This window comes from Atractosteus spatula, chromosome 19 (assembly GCF_055471065.1).
Source record: "Atractosteus spatula isolate fAtrSpa1 chromosome 19, fAtrSpa1.hap1, whole genome shotgun sequence".
NCBI lineage: Eukaryota > Metazoa > Chordata > Actinopteri > Semionotiformes > Lepisosteidae > Atractosteus > Atractosteus spatula.
Genome location: NC_142724.1, coordinates 6,008,702 through 6,027,205, shown reverse-complemented (window position 1 = coordinate 6,027,205; position 18,504 = coordinate 6,008,702). Strand labels below are relative to the sequence as shown.

The 18,504-nt window shown below is 37.5% G+C and overlaps 1 protein-coding gene across 3 annotated transcripts in view; it reads left to right on the top strand.

Moving 5' to 3' along the window:
- The window catches only part of b4galt5 (beta-1,4-galactosyltransferase 5), a 36,818-nt gene that overhangs the window by 8,080 nt on the left and 10,234 nt on the right, over positions 1 to 18,504 (top strand). For 2 of the 3 annotated variants that reach the window (XM_088937666.1, XM_088937665.1), the window contains exons 2-4: positions 13,658 to 13,780; positions 15,079 to 15,192; positions 15,884 to 16,008. In XM_088937666.1, coding sequence (XP_088793792.1) covers positions 13,658 to 13,780; positions 15,079 to 15,192; positions 15,884 to 16,008 — 362 coding nt within the window. Of the gene's footprint in view, positions 1 to 12,863; positions 12,965 to 13,657; positions 13,781 to 15,078; positions 15,193 to 15,883; positions 16,009 to 18,504 lie in introns of those variants that run through there. The other variant, XM_088937668.1, reaches the window with a different exon arrangement.

Sequence of the window (18,504 nt, the reverse complement as noted above, 5' to 3'; positions counted from 1 at the left end):
ATGATTCACCGAAAACACAGTTTTGTAAAGCGGTAAACAAAAATTTCCAATTTACTTTATCAAAGGCTTTTTCTGCGTCTAATGACATTCTTTTCAGACTATTGTTTTTAGAGAGATTAATTTAATTAAATAGTCTGCGCATATTGCTTGAGGAGTGTCTGCATTTAATAAACCCTGTTTGATCTGGATGTATTATGAATGGAGTAACCTTCTCAATTCGGGTAGCTAGTGCTTTACTGATCATTTTGACATCTGTATTAATGACAAATAAAGGACGCTAACTAGAAAGCAGGGTTGGGTCTTTGTTAGGCTTTAGGAGTACTGAGATAATAGCTGTATTCATTTCTGATGGGATTTCAGAGTTTTATTTCAACAATCATTCTAAGAAACAATGGTGTGATTGTTTGCCAAAAATGTTTATAGAATTCAGCAGGGAAACTATCAGGTCCTGGAGCTTTGTTATTTGACAACTGATTGAGTGCATTATGTAATTTGTCAGATGTTAATGGGATATCAAGTTCAACCGCTTGTTCTTTTGTTAATTTTGGAAGCTTGAATCAATAAGAACTGAATCAATATCTGCTTGATTTGGTTCATGGTCTGAAGTATACTGTATAAATTACTATAAAAATATAGAATGTACAGAAAGTATCGTTTATGTCCCCTGGTGTTTGCATTGTATTCCCTGCCAAATCTCTAATCACTGGAATAATTGATTTTTCTTTGTTATGTTTTAACTGATTTGCCAAATATATTCCTGATTTATTATTATACTCAAACCTATCATATAGGTATGCCGCGGTGGCTTGTGGGTAGTTGCATGCGGTACGGGTTTGTACCGTGCAGTTTGAATGGCTGCATCTGTAGGTTGCATAGTGAATTTTCAGTGTTTCAGTGGCTGTTCACTTAGTATGACTGGCTGATTTCTGTACAGAATGTGACCAGGAGCAGGAAAAAGATTTCATCTGTATTAGTTGTGGTGCTTGATATATAGAACTGTACGTTTCTAAGCTTGAGAAATCTGTCAACGTCAAGACTGACGAGATTAAAACATGTATTTTTTCCTTCCGTACATTTTATTGTAAATTAGTACCATCAGACATGTAGTACAGTGTTGATTAATGCTGCTATCACAAGTGTATGTTCAGGAGCTGCATGTTTTAATGGGTTTGTCCTCTCCTTAGGGATGATTCAGCTCTGGCCCTATGTATACTGTCCTTCAACAGGAGATTGATGACGTTTAGCAGTTTCCCTTGTCTTAAGCCTCTGGCTCTGAAAAAATTAATTCAGGTTTCCAAGGGTACTGGCGATCCTGGAAAATTACATGTTAAATTTCCTTACAGAAAAATGACTGAAAAAATAACACAGTGACTGTCCTACAAAAAGGAAAAAAGAACTGAGGTTTACAGTAGCCTACCCTGCACTCACAGCTGTTAATATTGAACTATGTCTTTGCTTGTTGAGTAGTGAAGACGTTGAGGAAGAGTATGAAGCTGAAGACAACCTGTTCTATTATGGAAAAGTTGACTGCCATCAGGGCTTAAATTATTTTTATCGAAGAAACGGAGCATAGTATATGATGTGTGGACAGGGAGGACAAGGTTAACAAGCTTTAGTGGGATTACAATGTACAGTAATGTATCTGGGAGAAGAACAATCCTCTGTTGATGTGCCAAGAGTATTAGAGCAGAGAGCTTACAGCTTAAGACCGTTATCTGCATGTTCTGTAGGCCTTGTCTTACGACAGGAACTTTGGAACTTTATATAAGATGGCATCAAGAATTAACTAGTGCTAAGGTTATTCCCAAGCATTTTGGAGTCACGGTCCTTCACAGTATGTGTAATAGATTCGCTGCATTTGTTTTCTCATTTGAATCCTTTTTAGTCATCCTGTAGTAACAGGTACAGCTTTGCTCTGCCCTTGCTGGGATTCAGTCACAGTTGCTCATGGGCTCAGAGCATACACAACACCACTCCCTAGTGAGGGGTAAACTCTGCTATGCTGCTGGATCAGGTACTCTGCTGAAGGAGAATTCCAGGTTTGAAGGGTGTGACATCAGTGCCACTGACCCCTGACATGCTGTCACAGCAAACAACAGTACTTGTTACAAACAGTTACTATTCATGCTGTTGTTAATGGTCAAAATACTTTTGGTAATGGTCCTAGAGCTCTGTAGTTATATTTATTTTCTTAGGTTAGATACTGATTACTTAATTATATGAATTGATATCATCATTGTATTTTTAAGAAGAAAAATGTATTGACTGCACCTCCAAATTGTTTGGCATTCCGTTTTTATTGTTTGGAACCAGGTATTGTTAACATGTAAACTTGTTTGCCACTGCTAAAAAGACTTGATACATACACAGAGTTTAGCATGGAAATCATTACCCTGCAATACTGTATACTGCATGTAATGTGTTATAAGATGTTTCTGGCAACTTTATTACTTCCAGGCATTCTAATGAGTACTATAGTAGGTGACAAGATTCAATTAACTGTAACTGTCATACTTAATGTGAAAGCCTATTAAGGTTCAGTGCACTGTCAAAAAAAGTGCACCGCCCTTTAGACATCTATGCAAATTATTATGCATCTGCCTTGTTTTAAGGGGATGCTTCCTGGAAAAGTTATTTAAATGTATTAAACAATGTATTACAATGCAGTCCAATGTTTAAACCGCTGAGCAGTTCCAGCATACGATAACCCACAGTTCTTCTTAACATTCTTAGCATTAGGTTTCTAAAGTTAAATACTGCCCAGTTTTACACCAAGATTTATGTATTTGTAAAAATTCTCCCTGGAAGGGAGGTTTTAATGTTCCATTCTTGAGACTAAAAAGTACAGAAAACCCAGGAAAAACTGTAATAGAGTGCATGCTTTATAAAATATGGCTACAACTGTTTCTTTCATAACAGTTTAGTTCTTTTTGAATGACCCTAACATTTGCAGTTTTTTTATGTCAATTCACAATTGAGATAATTTTCCCTTCATAAATGAGGCCATGGTTCAGTCTGTTGTTCACCAGTAAAGAGAATGAAGAGAGTTCTGAAGTTCAAAATCATTGAACATATTCCATTCATGATAAAATCTCAGGAACATCAGCTACAGTATATTCATGTTACCAAAACATAGGTCTTTTTCCTGCAATACCTAAAGACAAGATCTTTTTTCTCCGCAATCAAGAAGTACTTCAGAAGTACTACACGAGAATGATTGCAATAAAACCTTGGCTGTCACTTGGTCATATGGTAGTCAGACGTGCAATCATAAACCACGCACGATTTGTCCATGGTTGCTGCATAGACAGTAGTGCTAGAAATAGTGGATTGAAGTTAGTGTGAGTAGGGTAGAATGGTCAAGGCTCATATTAACTATTCTATGTTTTCGCCAGTGGCAGTAATTTGGTCATTTCTATTGAGTTAATTATGAACTCCAAATAATAAATGTACTGTAGCAAATACCTTCTTGTGACAAGCAAGGATTTTGATCTGCTGTACTTTGATGATGCACAGATTGCAATTCTAAGTACAACATGGTTTCTATGTAATTCTGGAGCCTTTACTGGTGATGCCTTGTGTTATTGAGAAAGTCATTTGCATAACATACAGTACCACAGGATCAAAATGTAGTCGGAGAGAATGAATTGAATATGGTTGCAGTCCTTGGCATAGTTCTTGACCACAGTTGTGAGACATTCTTTTGATTCCTTTCTGAAAAGATACAAATAGACAGTACCTCAGAAGTGTTGCATATCCAACTGCCATTTCAGTCAGAGTATCGCAGTATGTACAGTGGAGTATAATTTTCTGCACTTTATAAAACCAGTAATAATAAATATAATAATAAACTTTATTTTATGTAGCACCTTTAAAGGTGGCTTCTCAAAGTGCTTTACAGAACGACAACAACAATGAAAGAAAGATATACACAATGAGAGGAGATAGTAGATGGGGGTATTACAATGTGCTAGGAGCAAAGGTTGCAATCAGTTGAGTAAAGGGCCTTCTACAGAAGAAGATTTTGAGTGTTCATTTGAAAGAGCTTAGGGAAGGTGACTGACTCATTGTCAATAAAGTGTGTTTTTTTGTTTTGGTAAAGGGAGGAGGCAGAGCTGATGGTTTGAGTTTTAGAGGCGTCCCTGTAATTCCCCCTGTGACACATATCCATGGATCCGGACAGCCTTTGGGGGGATTGTGCAAACCCACTTTCGTTGCACATCATGTTTTTACCATGCAAACGGACTGGATTAGCCAGTTTCTGAAGTATCGTTGAAGTCATACGAAGCCAAGTTCTTCCTGTTCAATTTATCATTGAAACTGGCTGTCACAGATACAATAATATTTTTTAATCCTTTATTTTAGCCCAGTTTTAATTGTATTTTTAATTTGGTTTATTTTTTAGAAGAGCCAAGTGTACAGTGCTTATCTGCATCATCTTACTGGACTATGTACTGCATGACAACAACAAAAATTAAAATGAAAATTAATGACAACTAAATCATTTTAACTGAATGCTTTAATATAACTGTAGTATTCTTCCTTCTTCTATTGTCAGGTCACTTATTTTGAGAAGCAGAGTTGTGACTTAAGTCTACAGGTATATCTCTTCATTGACGTCTTCCTGTTTGTGTTGTGGGGTTGTGTTATTACGTGCAAAAGCATCAGTATTTTTTCCTGAAAATAAGGCGTGGCAAGATTGCGTTAGCACTGGCTCATCTGCATTCCTTCAGCATTGCTTAGACCTGAGTTATGTACTATACTGCAGCACAAAAAACATTCATTGATAATGTTTGTTTCTTGCACATTCAAGGAGAAATTCTGTTCTCCAGTTCTACATCTTAAACATTGGGCATCATATTTAAAAGCCATACTGCTGCTAAAGGGTTTCTAATGGGGAGAAAAGTGTCAACAAAACCATGGAATATGGTTTCTTTCCCCTTTTAGAAATCCATTATTCAAAGTGTCAGTCTGTGGAAATGAAGAACAGAGATAAGAAGGCCTTCCACATGCTTCTCCTTCTCCAAGAACACATGAGGTTAAACACGAGAGGAATTTTACAGAGAAGAAATGCCTAAGAATAACACAGTTATCAGGGAAAATGAATTGAATTGGCTGCCGAACTTTGTAGCTTTAACGGGGGACACCACAAGGGCTTCTTGTCATATGACATGCACATGACTTGGTTTCATGTGATAGTGAGCCGTGTGGTCAGGTCACATTTGCACTGGCATTTCCTTAAGGCAATCCCAGTGAAGGGCTGCCCTGGGCTATGGTAGCACTCTGCAGTGTCCCATGACTCTTCTTATTGAGAGTGAGGGGTATTCTTCCCAGCAAAGCCTACGCTTGTCTTCTGAGACTCAATGGAATCACAAGGTAAGAGTTAAGTTTGACTGGAGAGACAACAGCCCACATTGTTTGCAGTGTGTTGCAATTTGATTAGGCCCGAGTGAATTCTGATCAGGCCTGATTGTCAATTCTTCACTACATTCTCATTTGCTTTTATTTTACGTTCATGATAGTTGTATTTAGTTGAGGTTTCCACATTTGCACATGGATATATAGCTATGAGACACAGTCATGGTGGTCTTATCTGGTTTAATATGAAGGATCCTGTTCTCTTTTATTTTTTAGTCTCATGCATCTATTCCTTGGTTCTAGATAGACAGCAGATGTAAAGTGTGAGTTTGTAAGGTGTTTGTTGGACTTTAGGCAAGTTTCAGTTGGCACCATGTGAGCAATGATTTTCGGTTCACATGGGAGTGAATCATTTTCAGCAGAAGATAGATGGCAGGTTGAAGGGTATGCCGTCTAGCTTGTTTCCTAATGCACTGGTTACACCTTAGGCTACTTTTCAAATGGATTTTCTGAGGCTCCAGCCTGAGCGTAGCATTTGTGGAGTTTTTTTTCCATTGCTGTGTGAAGCAACTGTTTGTTTTAAAAAGAAAATCATGTCACAAATGAAGAAAGACTTGTGCCACTAGTTTTCTGAAAATGCACCCAGCATCCTCCTCCAGCAGGCTCATTGATGTATTTCATTGAAAAGAGAATAACTGTTGTTCTGCTAGGCTTTGGATTTTATGTTATTGTTGTAGGTTTCCTGGCATATGGGAAAGATCAGTGGGAGGGACAGTAGCTTGTTTTTACAATTGATACATCATTTACTTTAGAAAAGTCAAGACAGCAAAGTCACAGAACAGTAAAGCACACACTGTGGATTTCAGTGCTAGTACTGTGCAGTACATGACAAAAATATAATGAAATTTAATTAACTAAAATCTCCAAGTCATTCAAACTGGAAAGTAGCAGAAATGCTGAATATTTTTTTTCTGCACCTGTGAATAAGCATCACAATATCAATACATTGCTTCAAATAAAGCCTCCTTGGAACACAAAACTCACTGTACTGCACTTGTCAACAGTCAACAGGAATGTTTGGGCTGTAAGCCCACTGTGTTGAGCATTACGCTGAACCAAACCCCAGTGGGAAAACCAAACAAGACTGAAAATGAAAAGCAAGGAACAGAATGTTTCATTTCCACTGTTTGGACACTGAATGTGTTCTAAACTCGCACGTGGAGGTGTCTATTGAAGATCCAATTTCAGAGCATCAAAGATTGCTTTGTTTAAGAATGGTACAATATGAATAGTTGCTTTGGTAATCTGTAGTTGATAATCCCTTGAGCTAGCAAGATGCCTGGCAGTTAATAATTTCCAAAGAGATGCGTGATGAAATCTACAGCTCTCAGTGCCAGCTATGCAGAAAACTAATTTAAAGGTTGGACTAGAATTACAGTTTGGGGCAGCTTTAGCTATAACCATTGAACAAAATTACATTGATCACATTATATAGCAAATCTTATAGAACTGTATGCTTCTGACCCATGGGGTATTTGTTATAACCATTATTCGAAAAGTTACTACTTTATTCTTAAAGTAGATGGGTTTTCAGCCAAATTACATTAACATTAAGGAATGTCCTGCCCAGGGCTGTAAGGGAAAGTCCTCCAGTGCTGTTTTTACTTTTAGATAAAAATGTTCACATAGGCCAGTTTACTTATCACTTCTTGTGGTCTTTTTAACCTTTCTATTTTAGCTTGTATTTAACGTGCCTGGTCTTATTCGTGTGTTTTTCATTGTTTTTTTTGTAAAAGTGTTCCTCCTGTAAAGTGCTTTCTGGAAGAAATGAAAAAGGGACCTTCCGCTGCCTTGAGCATTAGGGGGGCTGACTGCTGGTGGAGTCGTCTGTCACTCCTCACCTGTGGCTGGGGTAGCGCAACACGTGGCTGATCATTTGCAGAGAGCCTGCAGGCAGTGTAGGCATCAATTTCTAAAGTGTTTTTTGGGGGGGGATTTTAGGCATGTTTCAGGTGGCACTATAAAAAAAAAATTCTTACACTTATATAGAGCTTTCCTGGACACTCCACTCAAAGCGCTTTACAGGTAATGGAGACTCCCCTCCACCACCACCAATGTGCAGCCCCACCTGGATGATGCGACGGCAGCCATAGTGCGCCAGTACGCTCCCCACACACCAGCTCTCAGTGAGGAGGAGAGCAGAGTGATGAAGCCAGTTCCTTAGATGGAGATTATGAGGGGGCCCTGATTGGAAAATTTGGCCAGGATTCTGGGGTAACACCCCTACTCTTTTCAAGAAACGCCATGGAGAGTCAGGACCTCGGTTTTATGTCTCATCCGAAGGACGGCACCTTTTTTGCAGTATTGTGTCCAACATTATACTGGGGCATTAGGATCAATACAGACCGCAGGGTGAGCGCCCCCTACTGGCCCCACTAACACCCCTGGGGATTCAGAGTCAGTGGGTCTAAAATGAAAAAAAACTGGTATAATGTCACATTATGCATAGTTGATAGTAATAGTTGTCAGTCTGTAAAAGAGCATCTCTGAATCATTAGTCATTTTTTTTAAATGTGTGCTAAAAATGTGCCATTCAAAGTTGTTTTTTAAATTCCCTTTTTCAAAGGTACTGTATGCTCTATCCTCCCTTCCCTGAATTAACCACATGCACAGTCAGATAAAATGCTGATTTTGAGGGAGAGAAATGCTGATCAGAGTTAAACTGAAGGGGGATGGCAGTTTAATTGCCACAGTCTAGCAGTAAGGCAGTTTACTGAGTAAGCCCTGCAGACCAATAGCCGTTAAGTACAAAGTAGGTCCTCTGTCTCCTGCAGTAGTTTGATTTCACATTGTCTGTGGGTATTTTCAATTTGCTAATCTTACTGTGGCCTGACAGCATATTGCTTAACATTGCTTAAACAGTTTGGCGAGAAATACAGAATGAGTTTTAACTGTGAAGGAGAGGAGAAAACGGCTGTCCACTGTGATGTAGCTTTCTGTGCACTTATTCCTATGGATAGAAAGCTGCACAGTTACAGTAATCTTTGAAAGTGTGCTTTTCATATGCTTCAGCAAAACAACTGCAATTGGTTGTTGGGAGAAAATCATGTAAATCAGAAAATGTCATGTATGACCTGTGAACTCTCCATAATGATATATGAGATCAAATACAGACAGTGCTGAAATTATGGTGAGTCTTCAGAATAAAAACAAATACAGCTCCGTAAATTTACATCCGTTTACATACGTAACATAAGAACAGTTACAAACAGGAGGGGGGTAATTCAGACCATCTAACCCTTTAGTGTTTAGTAGTTAATAGATCTGAGAATCTCTTCTAGTCATTTCTTGACAGTCAGGCTTTTTGTTCCATACTTCCACAATCCTGTTGTGTAAAGAACTGCTTTCTGATCTTGATGATTTAAATGCAGGTACACTTACAGTACTTTACTCTTGTGACCTCTTGTTCATGTTTCTCTGTTTCACTAATGAAGTTTTCACTTTTCCTGTGTCTTTGAACTTTCTGAACATTTATTTGGAAAGTCCTTTGAGATTGTGCTTACTCTGCATAAGTACTTTACAATTGAATGTGTTTGCTAGTTAATTAAATAATTGATTGCGAATTGTTCTGAAAATGAAGGCGAAAAAGATTAAGGCTTCGTTTTCTCTTTTTCCACCGTTTTTCCGCTTGTGAAATATTAAGAGTATTTAAGCGCGTGTTGAACAGAACCCCAGAAGCAAGCTGGATAGAAAGGAAATGTCTTAAAGACAGGTTAATCACTCCTGTCCAGATTACTTAATCTTATAGTACTTGAGTGGTTGACTGTTTGTGATTCATTGTTAATGAACAAAGCTACATAATGTGTATTAGTCAAATATTTTATTGTATACACAGCCTCGGGATATACAAAAAACAGTTGGAAAATGTTATACCTTAAATTTACTTAGTGCATTTCTGACTTTATAGCATGAACCTGATAGGAAAGAGGTTTCTTGCATTGTACAGTATCTTAAAAGTCTTTGAATGATTGATGTATGTTTTCCTTTGCCCATTAGGCTTAATTATTACCTGCACTTCACAAAGAGAAACCACATTATTGTTTTAGCAAAGTGTCATTAGCTGCAGCAGAGTTTACATGGGTTTATACAGTACAGTAGTATTTTTGCCTTAGAACAGTTTTTTTTTTAAGAGGTCATACTGTAGTACAGTTGTGAACAGATGTGTAGCAGTTTGATAAATGTAGTTTTATTAAATGTAATATTTCTTGGTAGACCATGGATGTTAGTCATTGACATTTTAGAGTTTATTCATCATGCATTTGTTCTGGGATATGTTCTAGTGAATTACAGATGGAGGGAGCTTATACTGACCTTACATTTACATTGATACAATATTTTGCAAACGTGTTAAGTTTTGAGTCTAGTCACTTTCATGTGATGATTAAAACTGCATTCTAATCATAACCTATAATTGCAATATACTGTATATCACTGGACAAATGAAAGTTTACAGGGGCCTAAACGGAGGACAGGCTATGGTCTCCTAGCTACAAATTGTAACTTGTGACTTTTGAATTAAAAAAAATGCCCGGCCATAAAGGAAAACAAAATTCTCTCACATGAGGTCTGGCTGTTCTAGACCTACTAACTCTTTTAACCTTTTACTTTTTACTACTACAGAAAATTGTAGATGTTTAATTGATTGGAACAAAATACCAAATGACTTCTAATAACAGATTTTAATGACAAAAAGGCTACTGCTTACTCTACTGCTAAAAACAGTAGATACATGTAGTTTGATGTTCTAGACTGGGTTTTTGAGAACAGAATGTAGTAGAACAGGCCTACAGTATGTTACAGAATGTGAAAACTCTGAAGTAAGATTTGTTTAGCTATAATTATAGTAGAGTTGGGAAGAAAGAATTGGCCCACCCTTTCCATTCAGAATGAAAGATACTGTAATTGTCAGAAATGAGGAATTAGGAAGGAGGAAATTTACTAGATCTCAGTTCCATCGATCCTTATTTGTGGAAATTGCTCCAAAGCGCAGCTGCATCTTTACTTATTTATTTGGTAGAACAGAAGCAAAGCTCACTTTGGCCTAAGAAAAGCTACTGTATCAGCATGCTACCCAGTATCTTTTTTTATACTGATATTCTGTTTTGTACCATCTAGTGTTTTCACTTGAACTAAAAATGTGCTCTTGAAGACTGTTATTTAATCTGTTGCTAAAAAAAAAGGTTTCATTCTTACAGCCTTCATTGGAACATGTTCTGATGCAGTTTCTAGAAGTAATACATGAACTGAAAATAAATTGAAATTTGTATCATAGAGGGCACAACTCATTTTTAATATCAATCTGTTTCACACCCAACAGTTTTATCAGGTGTGCAGATGTTTTTACTCATTTTGAAGTGACTGAAATGGTCACTAAAGAGCAGTTCAAGTGTCAGTTTTCCTGACACCTTACAGCCTATATCCCTCTGTTGGTAATGAAAAAGATAATAACAATAAACGTAATGTTACCTTAGAATAAATTAATAAGCTTGTTCATTTTTTGAATATGTTCATGTGTTTGATTTTTTTATTGGGACCTGATTGAACATTGAAGTTAAACTCTTGTATTATTGCTTAGCAAAATTTGATTTTTTAGTGCTTTGTCATTATTCCAATCAGAGACACTCAAGGAAGCACAATGTGCGTAAGTCGCATATTGAAGCACAAAAATAATCTTTGGAATGATTAAAGCAACACCCTATCTGTTCCTAGTCTACAATCCCCATGGTAGTTTTCCATACTAAAAAATTCATTTCCTGAAAAGGTTCATTATCTCCTGTCAGCTGTGCTTGTTGACTAGAGATGTCAAAGCAGTAAAGTTGAGAATATATTATGACTGATGTACATTTTTCAGATAAAAAGACACATCACTTTGGAGTCCATAGTCCTGGTACTATTATCTGAGACAAGCAGTGACGACTTTATGACTAATTAACAGGCTGGCTTGAAGGGAGAAAATGTTAAAGGTGTAGTTTTTTTTTTGCAATGGTGAGATTCATTACAATTCCAGACCTTCAAAAACCTTGAATATAGGCCTGAATAAAAAGTGAGGGAGTTCTCATATAAAATTCCTGCCTGAGCCAAAATATCCCACAGTGAAATAGGAAAAGTTAAAACATTCATTCTTTGAATTGACCAAAGGTTTAAATGAAGTTAAGAGCAAGAAGTCAGAAAGGAGGTTTGAAGCTGACTAGAATATGATGGTGGGGAAGGCTTTCTGAGAACTGATAGTGTAGATTATAGAGGCTGGCGAGGTCAGGTGCTACCTTAGCGTCAGTACATTTGTGTAAAAGCATATCACCTGTCATGGTGATAGTAAGTGAATGTTGGGTGGTGTTGGTGGGGTGGGAGAGTGTGCTGAACAAATTAAGGTGCAAAGACCTTCATCCTGATGAGTTGGAAACACTGAGGGAAATTTTACTGCTTACTTCTATTATTCTGTGTAGTGTGATGTCTTTTTCTTGGTATTTCATTAGGAGTGGCACTGTGACAGTGCCACTGTCCTGTTGTCTTTCCTGCAGCAGTCCAACGTGTTTTAGTGAGTCTGTTTCTTCACTGACTTCAGACAAGAGAAGGACATTATAGTGGTTTAGTCCTGTGGTTCTCAATCCTGGAATACCCCTGGGTCTGCTGTTTTTTCCCAATTGGAGGCCATAGAGTGTACCTTTATTTTCAGAAGGAAGTATTGGGGTAAAATCTTTTGGTTTTGTAGAAAAAACACTTGAGACCCACTACAGAACTGTCTACTAAAATAAACTCCAGTATCTCTTTTGTGGTGTTTGTTGGCTTCTTGTTAACTTAGTGATTACACAGCATATCAAAAGATATGCTGTAAGACATGTTAAATAGCCACCATGTGGTGACAAAACACTTTTATGATAAATACTGTTACAAATAGGAGGTAATGAAAATAAAGAATCACAGAAAATAGACTGAGTGGATTAATCAGTAATTAAATAATCATAACCCACAAATTGTAAAGATATGCTAAGAATATACCCGAGCGAATGGTATAATTAGAGGCACCTGAGATCTCTGTTCTCTGGCACAGGTTTGGAGATAGAGTAATAAATCAGGCAGGCTGGGTTAAATATGTATTTTGTAATAATGACAATAACACACATGAGGAACACACAACACAAAATACAGCATACAAGTTACTCTATTTACAAACAAGGCATCTTAGAGGCCAACATCCTGGATAAGCAAAAAAAAGCCCCAGAGTGCTACTAAGTATTCAAATCCTACTGTACAGTATGTAATACCAAAACAGGCCAAAAAAACTGCCTTCTAAACCAAACAGATTTCAGTCCACAGTTAAATCTCTCTATAAATCTAAATGCTACAAAGTAAATGGGAAACCTATCTCCCAATTCTAAAAATGCATTCACTAACCAGGAGAGACCGTTTTTAACCTATGGATTATCTATACAGGAAACCAGTGTTTTCTAAAACAACAGAATGGCTCTGTTAACAAGGTTCAAATACACGAATCTGGTATTAAAGCCCGATCGGAGCAAGGACCTTCCCACCTGGCACTGTGGTACAGGTCTGTCTGTCTGTTTTCTCTTCTGTCTGTCCCTTTTTTCCTCTGTTGTTACATAATGTATACCTGGACTGTTGATGACTCTTAATGATTTACCAAGAACTTAATTAACCTGGGTAAACCATATGATTCCTTTGATCAATGTGTTTCAGACACTCTACAACAGGGTGCACAGCTCAATTCCTCTCTTGCATTGAAAATCCCCAGAGCTGCTAATGTTGACATTAGCTAGATGTTGACCACCTCTATCAGTAACAATAGTTTTAATTGTGGAACATTTTGTACAATGTTATATTGGGACCATAAACTTCCTAAAAGAGATATTGTCCAGGCTAATGTGAATTTGGGAAATGCAAGAGCTGTCATCCTTCTCTGTGTATTTAGTATATTAGCCATAATGGAAGATTATTAATTGTACTATGATTTGAGGGCATAAACTGCATATTAAAAGTCTTTTTTTTTTGTTTTAGTTTTGTTACAGCATGGATATGTTAATTTTTTCAGAAGAAATCCACTCCTGGATATCACAGCATTTGCAGATAGAATTTTCTGAATTACGGGACGTTTAGTTTAGTCTCGTAGCTTTGATCAGTTTGTTTCAGACGCCCTACCATAGAATAGTAAAGGGTTCCATTGTGGTTACTCTGTTCCATACAGTGCTATAGCAGTACTCACTCCTCCTTTTCTTTCTTTCAGTGAATGAGTACTTGTTCATGGTCCAAGCTCGGGGAATCCAGTTCCGAGAGAACATGAGGACAATTGGAGCACAGGTTATTGAGCAGGTAGTCCGTGGGGCTTATAGCACCTTCAATGGCACAGGTAAGTCTTTGGTCAGGGCATTCATACAGTTAGTTGATAATGGAGGAATGATTTGTGTACATAACGAAATCCCACAGAATGGGATCATAGGGTACACATTCCCCATGGTGAAAGATGAGAAACACCACAGAGTATTGATATCGGCATTGGCCACCTGGATTTATACCTCAGGAATATACTTCTTGATCAATGGTGGGATCCCCTGACGTTATTGCCCTCTAGAGCTGGGGTTCCCAGCTCTTAACCTGTGGGACTCTGGACCCTGAGGACTTCTTAGTCTTCGTAAATTGTAAATAACCCACTCTTCCTCTTCCACAGTCATAAACTGGTCGGTGACTTAAAAACAAACAGAAATGATAAGGTCTAGTGCTGGAATGGCTGCTCTGGTGTGTGCAGTCCTGTTCCCTGAGGTCTCTTTCATGTCCACCAAATTTCAGTGTTCTCTGGGGTCCTATTTTCACAATATAGCTGCTGTTTGACCTAACAGTAACCCTGTCAATCTATGGTAGCACCATAACGTTTTATTTTTTAACATAAAAAGTTGGTCAACTAGATACTGTTTTTGTTGTTAAAGAGGTCTGTTTCCCGATTTGCATTTGTTAATTTATAAATTCCACAATGCCCTCCTTAATTTAAAAATAAAAATTGTCCGTAGTATGTAGTCATAATTATAGTACCTAGCTTTTGGTTAAACAGGTGCAAAAGCCTCTTAAAGACATACAGAAAGATACTCATTTTAGATGGGCTGGTTTTCAGCATGTACTGCGCTTTGTACAGGTGTTCTTTTTCTGTAATTGAAGCGTCGGTTTCTAAGCACGAGAGGAGTACTTTTCACTAATGAGAAAACTGATGGCTCATGTGTTCTCCAGTCGTGTAATAGTAGCACACTGTTTGTGTAAAGGCTGAAATGGGCCATGCATACTTCTGTCAACTAAAGATTTTGTTGCAAATGATGTTAACCGAGGAACTTACACTGTGGCAATTAACACCAAAAATTGTTAAAGAGGAAATGGGTATCCTGTGTGGTTTAAGTGTAACAAGAGTGTTTTAGAGCATGCCTTTTAACACCAATATGTATTGACCATCTGAATGTTTTATTATATGTTTATGTACAGTTTTAACAATATACAACTATTTGCAATTTTTATTTTTCCTATGAGCATTAAGAAAGGTTTGTATAACTTTTCAATAAAAATATCTCTACTGAATGCTAAGTTTTATGTGCAAAGGGATCTCTTCCAATGTGCCTTTTGTCTTGGTTTAAAAAGTACTTATAGTTTATTTATTCCTCTGTACAGATTATCCTTATGACTTTAACATCAGTGACCCATACATCCAAACTACAACTTTCCTACCAGAGGGCTTTACATATCATCCCAATGAGACATGTCCGGAAAGACTCCCCTCAATGAGTGAGTGTCAATGTTACAACATCCCGGCACTGTTTCTTTACTAAATCAGTAACCCTTTTTGACTGTTCTGACTGGGTGTACCCTGCCTTGCGCTCTTTGCTTGCCGGGTAGGCTCCAACTTCCTGCGACACTGTATGGTATAAAGCCGTTTATAAAGACACGACATGTAGCCAACAGAACTTTGATCTTTCTGTCCTCAACTAGTTTAATAAACATGCTCTCCCCATGCCTAACACCTATCTGTAGGTTAGAAGTCTGTGATCCAGAGAGACATTGGAAAAATATACAAAACACTTCCATAATAAGCATCGTTAATGATTTGTGGGCTCGATTGTTTACATTCCAGAAAGCTGGTCACTTACAGTATGAGCAGCCTGGATGAGTGTGAATTTCAATCCCCAGTAACATTGTTAAATCTGAAATTGGTTAAATGAACGTCTTTTCAAGCCAATAGTCCAGGTCAAGGGTTTGAAAACCTGAGAAAGTTAAGGACTAGTGAGCCCTATGTCATATAACTTCACAAATATTAGCTGTCATCCCTGTGTGGCCTTATTAGTAGCCATGGTGTATTGCCTGTGACTTGGCTCATTTCTTCTTCTCAGTTCTCCATAGTCAAGAAATGTAAGAATGTCCAGAGGGCATGTGCTTCTGATGCTGACCTCTCCTGCCCGTGTGTGTGTCTGTGTCTCAGAGGGCGCTGTGGATGTGAACATGAGCGAGATAGCACTGGAGGAGGTGGAGCGGTGGCTACATGAAGACCCTAATCTCCTGCCAGGAGGGCACTGGAAGCCCAGTGACTGCATTCCTCGCTGGAAGGTGAGATGCCTTGACTTTCCTCAAGGACTCCAGGCTTCAGCTGCCAGAGCACTGTGACCCCCCCCCCACCACGGCCTTCGGCATCTCCCTCCCTTGTCGAAATTTCCCTTTTCTCACCCTAGTCCATTCTTTTCAAAAAAGGGAATTACCTGTCTTTATTTTTAATCTCTTGTCAATATTTACAAAAGATAAAGGACAAAAAAGTTGACAGGAACTCAAAGAGCTTTTGTTTCTATATAAGTATCCAGCCTGATTCTTTTTTGGGTGAGCAATGGTTTTCATGGAGAAAAAAGTATGTGCTACAGTTGCCTAAGCAAGTTGTGCGGTTGTGTGTGTGACTATGTGCTTGGCTGCACTGATAGCACACTAAGCAGGAGGTCTTTGGAGGTTGCCTAGAAACTCCTTAATGATTTGAAAATGCAGCATCTGCCTCTGTTTTCCATATTTTTTTCTTTTAAAAGATGTAATTAGTACTAAATTTTAGACTGTTGTCACTGGTTAAGCTAGGAGGAAAATCTTAGATTGTTGTGCATTATTCAGAGAGCTTACCTCTAAGTGGTGGCCCTTTTTAAATATACTTTTACAAGCTTAAGGAGAGTAGCAGATGGAACTGTTTAATTGGATGCTTTCAGTTGATCAAAAAAGCCCTGGCATACAGTGACAATTTTCTGAATAGATGTCTTTCACTTTAAAAATGAACAACAGGTGTACAATTGCAGTGCCAACTACAAACTTCCAGTTACAAGTCCAGAACCTGCTGTCCCTGTTCTCATTCTACAAAATATGAATGATGTGCAAACCCGATAGCCCTGTTCTTAATATTCTGTAATGAAGTCTGCATTTATAAAAGGTTTAAGCTGTAGGTGTCCTGTGGTAGTGTGCTTGGATAATGCTTTTCAAGGTCTTGGGGATGTATAAAATTAGAAGACAAACTAAAAGCAAAACATGACAGTTCACTTTAGGTAGAAGCATGATCAAATACAATTATGGAGAGAGGCTCATCTGAGATTCTTCAGTGACTGAAGTGACATGGAAAATGTCCACATTAGAAAGATCAGAACCCTATTACAAACCTTTGACAATAATTCTTATTTCTTTTTTTGTAATTCTATTATTAAATGAGCACAATAGAAATCTTCCTAGTTGTAGCACATTTGAGCAGTTATCCACATTCACCTTTGAAATGAGGATTTCCTGATGTTAATAATAATGCACAAAATAGTAACTGACAGGTAACGAATTCCTTTTTTGACTCTTATATGAAATTATATGGAACTAGCTGTGCGTATGACTGAAAAAGCAGAACAGCATCAGTGACATTCTGAACAATTGAATGGTGATTACGTTTTTTTCCCCATTCAGTTGTTTCTAGTAATGAATGATTTAATGCACAAACCTAAAGCCTATGGAGCCTGTTACAGTATGCTTTAGGATGAAAATAAAGAAATTAATCTTGCAGCCCACATACATTTTATTTAAATATTTACCCAAGTTACTTTGAACTGTTTGACTCTTCTTAAAGGCTTTCACTACAAAATGTACACGTGCTCTTGGTACGTATATGAAAGAGCATTACTGACCTGGAGAATGGCTGTCAAAGTGATATCACTGCATGAAGCTCAAAAAGTGACCAGAACAACTGAATTGCATTGACTGATATGGGTATACACATGTACAGTATCTATGGTTGTTTTTGGGTCTTGTTTAAACTGAGAAATATTCTTGCAGTGCAGTGACATTTTGAAAGAACCGGACTCAGGATGAGCAGTGTGTTATGACATCAAATGCATAAAGAGAACTAGAGAATACTTTAAGTTGTATCTTGATTTGTTAGGTATACCTGATGAATGACCTACTTCTTTTCCTCTGAACACTTACAGCAGCAAAAGCCAGTAGTGTCTTACTCTTACTGACTTCAATTATGTCATTATCTTATTTACTGTTGAGTAAATTTTAATGAGCTTGGGTATCTTTTTAAAGTTCATTTTAATTATTTTATCTGTCTCACTTGAACCTGTTCATTGAACTGAACAGAGGCCTCTAGAATTTCATGACTAAGTCAGCCAAGCTACTTTGCTTTAACTGGTAATGGCAAAATAAGATAAATCTAGCCCTTCAATCTTGTTTTCAAGAGATTATTTTATCTCAAACTATAATTTCTAAGCTTGTAAATTAAAAGCTCATTCATACTTCATGGATTTATGGTAAGCAACAAAAAATGAAGAGTACACAATTGCTGTAGCTCTAGTGAGCAAAATTAAAGAAAAGAGAGCATGATAAATACTGGATCCTTTGTATTTACATAGTTGCCATTCAGATGCGAATTTGAAAAATTTACTGTACATTTTTGTCTTAATTTTCTGACATGTTTGGCTATAGATGGTTCTTTAGGGCTGCAAAACATACAAGAATTTCTTTTCTGAATTGTCTAGGATACTTACTGTGCTGAAATAAAATTGTAATAGCTACTCAATCTTTCTGTCAATATGAAATTTG